The sequence below is a fragment of the Panthera onca genome, chromosome F1, assembly GCF_046562875.1.
Source record: "Panthera onca isolate mPanOnc1 chromosome F1, mPanOnc1 haplotype 2, whole genome shotgun sequence".
NCBI classification, from domain to species: domain Eukaryota; kingdom Metazoa; phylum Chordata; class Mammalia; order Carnivora; family Felidae; genus Panthera; species Panthera onca.
In genome coordinates this window covers 27,502,343-27,509,064 of record NC_138355.1, presented here as the reverse complement: position 1 = coordinate 27,509,064, position 6,722 = coordinate 27,502,343, and the positions used below count along the sequence as shown (strand labels likewise).

The following is a 6,722-nucleotide window of genomic DNA, read 5'->3' as shown; positions in this document are numbered from 1 at the left end:
CAACTCCCCCCCCGCCCCCCCCGCCCGCGGAGCGAGGAGGAGCCGGAGGAGAGGAAGATGGCGGCGGCCGCCAGCACCCGCGGTGCCGCGGGGCCGCTTCGAGGAGCCTGAGAGACCCACAGAGGCTTCGCGGGAAGACGCGGCGGCGGAGGATGAGCCTGCAGAGCGCGCAGTATCTCCGGTGAGTGCAGAGGTCGGCCCCGTACGTGGGGGGAGCGGGTTGAAGGTTCGGGCAGGGAGCAACAGACACAGAGGTGGTGTGTCGGCGCGGCGGGGGAGTTGCTGTGTCCTCTCCTTCCCCGGCGGGGAGGCGGGGGTTGCGAGGGGATCCTCGGGGATCCGCGGGAGGGGGCGGGGCGGGCACACTCACGAGTGCCTAGCCTCCGCGGGCCGGGCTGAGTTCCAGCGTAGCCAGCTCGTCCCGGTGCCGGGAAGGAGGTTAGGAAAGCGTGAGAATGTGTGTGCGCGCGCGCCCTCGGGGTCGCGGGCTCGCAGGCGAGGCGGGGGCGGGGGGGGCAGCGGCGACCCCGAGTGGAGGTGGGTGTGGAGTCTGATCCTGGTGGCGGGGGTAACGTTGTGTGGTGTGGGATTGGCTGGAGCGTTGCTTGGGGAGAGGACGAGGTGGAAGTCCGCACACCTGGGGTGGTGGTGGAGGGAGTGCGGAGAGGGAGAGAGACCTCTGGAAACCCGAGTTTGTTCTTTATACTCGGGTTGGAAGTACTGAAGAATAATGTCATCTGTAGTTAGTTGGCGGGGTGGGGGTGGGAGCATAAAGAGGGGGAATGGATGAGGAAGTGAGGAAAGAGGGAGGTACTATGGACGGGGTTGGGTTCCCCAGAAGAAACTGAGTTAGAATTAGTGTAGTCAGATGATACCATACTGAGAGTTGTGTACGTTCATTAAGAGTGTTGTAAGGAACTTGTATGTCGGAGGTAGACTGACGCATGGGTACAGAGTGTGTGAGAGTATGTGATGGGTGTCTGGGGTGGTGTGAAGGGAGCGACTGATAAACATTATAGGAAGGGGAAGATAGATACATTGCAACCAAGTACACGCTAGTGAGAGCATATTGAATGGAAAGACACCAGCAGCCAGGAAGGTTCCTTGGAAGCAGAATAGGAGCTTGGACATAGAGGTAAAAGAGGATCCAAATTTTGATGACAGAGAAAAACAAGGTGGTTAGAGTCTGAAATTAATTGGAGAGTTGCTACTTCTTAGAAAAGGGGAAGGAAGACCTTAAAACGGATCCTTTTTGTCCTTTGGGAGCAGAACTAAGAAAGGCAGGCTAATGGGAAGATGTTTAAAAAAATGGTTTCATACCTTGTAGAAGAGGGACTTGGTTGGGATAGAAGTCTGAAATGAGCAGAAAAGTCGCTTTAGCTGTTTAGTGAAAATATTGTTGTGTGATTGGCTTCCTAAACACATATTACAAGAGAAGGTAGGTAGTGATACAGGAAGGTGGCTGTTGTACTTATGAAAGTGGTAATAGTTTCTTTAAGCAGAGTGTGGAAAGGAGAGAATGATGAGATCTTTGAATTGTGGTTGAATGCCTGAGTTTAACAGAGACAGGGTGCGCACAAGTGTGCCCAATGACTGACTTTGGGTAGTTGGAACGATATCTGTAATATTACAGTCCTTTTTCTCCACTATTATCCTTGTATTAACATGTCAGATAAACTTAATAAATATAACTGTGAGAAAGATCTATGGTAGATGTTGTAGACGGATGTGGAAACCATCAGGACAGTACTTAATTTTAAGGAATTTGCAGTTATTATTAATAATAGCATGGAGTAAAATAAGGCAAGTATCATAAAAGATGCCAGTGTCATTAAGAGTTCAAAGGCACGAGATTATTTAAGCAATTGGGGGGAACCAGGAAAACCTTCCTTTGTTCATTTGCTCATTCATACACTCATGATTCATCAGTCATTTTGTTGATCACCTATATGGGAGGTATTGTACCAACTGCTGAGAAAAGAACTCCACCCTCTTCTTACAGAGTTTACAGTTTGTTAGGTTTCAAGGAGAAAATGGAAATGGACCTTAAGTATAAGCAGTATTCTGACAGGTGTGGACTGAGAACAGAATCCAAACGGAAGGAAACTGAGCAGAATACTCAGATAAGGGAGGTTGGGAGCTGGGGAAGGTATTCAGACTAAACAAGAATATAGGGTGATGTAGCTGGAAAAACTTTTAATAGACTTTTTTATAGATTAAGTTTGATCCCTTCCTTTCACAAATGAAGAAAGTATAGATAGCATAATGAAGTCAAAATTGTTGAGGACCATATAGCTGGAACGTGGAGGCTCTGTAACTCACATGTAGGTCTTCTGACTCTGTATCAGCCATACTGTGTGACATGTCTGGGTTTATCCATTCTTACCACAAATATGTATTGAGAGCTTACTGTATGCCAGTCACTCCTCTAGGCACTGAGGATACAACGGTGAATGAAAGAGTAAACATAGGAAGGTATATTCTGGTAGAATTAGGCAATCAGTAAACATGAACAGATAACTATGTCAGGTGGTGACAAGAACTAGAAGGAAAAAGCAAGATACGGATATCTTCTTTTATACAGACAGGGTGATCAAGGAGAGCCTATTTAATAAGGTGCCTATATTTGAGAGGGTCTTGAATTGTGATCTGTAGTTAATAGTTAAAATGGATGGATCATGGAGAATCTGAGATGATTTGTTTAGAAGAGCATTCACATGCTCATAGATAGGATTAGGAAGATGAATCTGTGTAGTGTAATAATGGGCAGTTAGGACCAGAAATAAGGCGGTAGAGTAGAAAGGTAAAAGCAGACTGGGAGAGAGGTGATAATTTTAATGGGAAGATCAGATGGTGTTGAGAGGCTTCTCTGTTAATGTGTTTTATATTTTGTAAATTATCATGGTAGGGAAGACTTATCTTTAGGTTGTGAAATCCGTGGTAGACAACTTGAGATGAGTTTAGTTCCTTGAAGAAGGGAGAAAAGAATAAGAAGGAACACTGTTTGAATAACTTATATTTTACCGCTAAAGTTGAATAAGCAAAACTGAACAGGCACCAGTGTTTTCTCAGTCTTGCACGTCTGTTCTAAGTAAATAAAGCAAATCTTAGGGCTAACAGTTGTCTGGGACTTAGAGGGGATAGGGTAATAAAGACTTGGACCAGCCCAAATTTCCCTCTCTTTTCTTCTTCTTCGGATAATCATTCCATTTAAAGTCTGCTGTGAGGCGGTTAGAGACTGTCTTCAGGGAAACATCATGTTCACTTTCTTTTCTTTGCTGGAAACCAAACCTTTTGGTTTTTAGACAACTTGGGGAGGATGTTAGATACTGCTGAACAAGTGTGGTTGGGGGTATGACAGTTATTCTTTGTGACCCTTGACTTTAGGGAGAATTTTGTTGCCTACCTTTCTCAGTGGTATAAGACCATGACTGGGCAATTTTTAAACTGCATAGCTATAGATCTTTCCTCATGGAGATGAAAATTAGCTTTGTATCAGCTAGATTCATTTGTTGGAGTAAATGAGCTGGGGTGTCTGGCATTGAAATGGTGCATTGTTGGTGGCAAACCAGGGAGTAAGATGGCAGTTTCAGAAGAGTGAGATAGGAGGATATGAGGTTAAGAAGCATCAGTAAGACGAAGATAGAGAGTTCAAAATCAAGGGGACTGAATTAGTCTTGAGTTGCAGAAATAGAGCAGAGATGATAGGAAAGAAAACCTATCTTCTATTTGGGAAAGAAGGTGATGTTGTGAGGAAATTTTTTTTGTTGTTGGAAGAGAAATTTTTTTTTTAAAGCAGTGTCTTTTTTTTTTTTTTTTTTTTAAATAGCAGATTGACAAGATTCCTAAGTGAATAAATTAAGAGTACTTTTCTGCATTTTATAAAAATAAGAACCGGTCTTAAAATAAGGTTCTACAAAGAATATGATTGGAAATTTATTTCTCGAAGAAAAATTCAGTCTTTTCTCTTGATTTATGGCAAAATAGAAAGATCTTAAAGACTTTGACACCTCTGTTGAGTGAAAGAAAATGGAATTTTGAATATTGTCCATCTAATAAGGGTGGAAGAAGGGTAAAGATAATCCATGGATGAGATAGTAGGTGATGTAGATCATGCTTTAAAAGAATAGTATTTTAAAGGATAGAAATACGGAAATTAACATATCAAAATTGGAAATGCAGAGATAGGGAAAGTATTGAAGTACCAGACAGGGAAGACATCATCAAAGTTGTTTGGGAAGTCGAGAAAGTAGAATAATCATAGCCAGAGGGAATACCAGCCAAACAGGTCAAATCCTATTATAAAAGGTGGCATAGGTGATACTGAACAACATCTGCTTCTGTCACTGTACTCCCTCCGCCTCTTCCTTTCCTTCCTTCTCTTCCTTGCCTATTTTTGTCTTTTTTTTTTTTTTTTTTTTTCTTTCTATGCTGTAGGTTTGCCAGGGAGATCCACTTAAAGTTGATCCCTGGTATTAGACCACTTTACAAGAAACATCTACAAATTGTCTACTTTGTTAGAATTTTTTTTTTTTTTTTTTTTTTTTTTTTTTTTTTGCATGGTCCTTCTATTAGCAAAGAGGCTGCATTCCCCTGGCACACTTTGCCAGAAACTTTGTTGCCAGAGGTAGAAATAATGTAACAGACACAAGGTGGTTTTCTGAGATAACAGAAAAAGTGTTGTCATTTAAGTACTCATTAAAATTCAGGGGCACCTGCGTGGCTCAGTTGATTGACCTTCGACTCCTGATTTCAGCTCAGGTCATGATCTCATGTTTTGGGAGTTCAAGCCCCACATTGGGCTCTGGGCTGACAGTGTGGAGCCTGCTTGGGATTTTCTCTCCGCCTCTCTCTCAAAATGAATAAATAAAATAAGTTAAAAAATTTTAAGTACTAATTAAAATAATCCAATATGTTAAGATAAAATGTATCACGGTAAATCTTGGGACATAGGGAAATAAAAAAGGTGGAGATACAGGAGCAAGCAGAGCCTTATCCTAGCCTGGGGAGAAGAGCAGGGAAGTTAGTGGGAGCAATTTGGGAGGAATATGTGTACAAAGTAGGTTCTGGAAGATTCTGGTAATTCTGGGCTGGGTATTCACTGTCTCTGGAAGCTTCAAGAAATCCTATAGCACATGCTGATCCTAATTCACATGGTCAACAAGTCTTCCCCTGCCCCAGACCCATTCATGTTTTCCCTGCATGTGATTTAAAATAAAATAGCTCTGGTCCCAGAAAATCAGCCAAATTTACCAGCCAAAAACATGGCTGATTTACCAAACATGGTAAAATTGTTGGAAAAAAATTGCTCTCTCTTGAGGCTTATAACTGTCTTTTTTATTACAATGGTGTTAATGGCATTTTACCTGCTTGAATGTTGAGTGGCTAAATTGTTTTGACAGTTAATTTCTGCTTCCCTTGCGGTTTCAGTTGGATTCAAAATGTATACTTCCTGTCCTAGACTATGTTTCATTGCTTTCTAACAGCTGCTATGTTCTACCTTCATGGAAGACGAAGCAATTGCTGAGTTTTTGTTTTGTTTGTCTGCTGTTCACTAGTGTAGCAAGTTTCTCTTGAGGCAGTTTTGGGGTGGAGGGTGGTTCAGACTTTAAAAGGGCTAGTTTGTTTTACAGTGGAGAAATATTGTTTGCAGCCTCCAACTACGTGTCTAACCCTGGCTAGCATGGATTAGAGATGAGTGATGTGAATGAGCACCTGAAAATTCAGGTGGGTTTGTTTTCCTGATTGATCTTGTTCAGAGAATAGATTATTAAGCATATGTGTTTTGGATAGTCGATTAGTCATATATCTGTATGTGGGTATTTTGGCAGATGGTCATACGTTGTCATTTAAGTTTTGTAATCAAGCTGCATTTTAGTTGTTGAATTGTTGTGGATAGATTTATCGATGGTCTAGGAGATTGTAACTAAGGGGGGCTAATCAGCAGTTACAGGGATATGCAGGGATGGAGCTTTGGCAAACATGTCCCATGGTAAGTGAGAACTTGTAACCAACTCCTTTCTTGTTAACATGTAAGTGGAGCTCCTTAGGAGGGTTGTTTTCACTGTCCCTTAGACCCATTTTGTAGTCAGTGGGAAGAGTAGATGTTTAAGAAATTGTTTAAGAAAATTTTAGGAGTCTCAAGTAGACTAGACTACTAGTAGACTAGTAACAATTTTTAGTTTTCTTCTTTGCTTCATTTGGAACAGGTTTCCTAACCATGGCACTTCACAGACATTTTGGGTCAGACAATTCTTTGTTGTGGGGATTAGTCCTCTGCATCATAGGATGTTTCATAGCATACTTGGCCTTTACCCACTGGATCCCAGTATCATTCGCCCCCATTTGTGACAACCGGAAATGTTCCCACACGTTGTCAGATGTTCCCTCTGAGTGCATATTCTCTCCCAGCTGAGAACCACTGATTTAGAAAATACACATAGGAGGAATATATCAAATATGCACAGCATCAATTCATTTTCTTGTTTTCTCCTTCTTCAAGCCATAGATTACTTCTTAGGCTTCCCTGAACTTTTTTCTTTTAGGTGTAATAGGCCAGTTACCATGTTTAAACCATACTTTTAAAAACTTGTACATATTGGGTGCCTGGGTGGCTCAGTTGGTTAAGCATCCGACTTTGCTCACGTCTTGATCTCATGGTTTGTGGGTTCTGGCCCTGCATTGGGCTCATGCTGACAGTGCAGAGCCTGCTTGGGTTTCTC

General features: G+C 42.1%; 1 protein-coding gene across 11 annotated transcripts in view; it reads left to right on the top strand.

The window, feature by feature from the left end:
* The first annotated feature begins 42 nt into the window (after window positions 1-42).
* The window catches only part of SMG7 (SMG7 nonsense mediated mRNA decay factor), a 90,593-nt gene continuing 83,913 nt past the window's right edge, over window positions 43-6,722 (top strand). For 8 of the 11 annotated variants that reach the window (XM_060643741.3, XM_060643738.3, XM_060643746.3 and 5 more), the window contains exon 1: window positions 74-181. Coding sequence is in view for 1 of the 11 variants with exons in the window: in XM_060643736.3 (XP_060499719.3) it covers window positions 153-181 (29 nt within the window). In the remaining 10 variants the exon portion in view is untranslated. Of the gene's footprint in view, window positions 182-6,722 lie in introns of all 11 variants that reach the window. The other 3 variants (XM_060643736.3, XM_060643735.3, XM_060643743.3) reach the window with 3 other exon arrangements.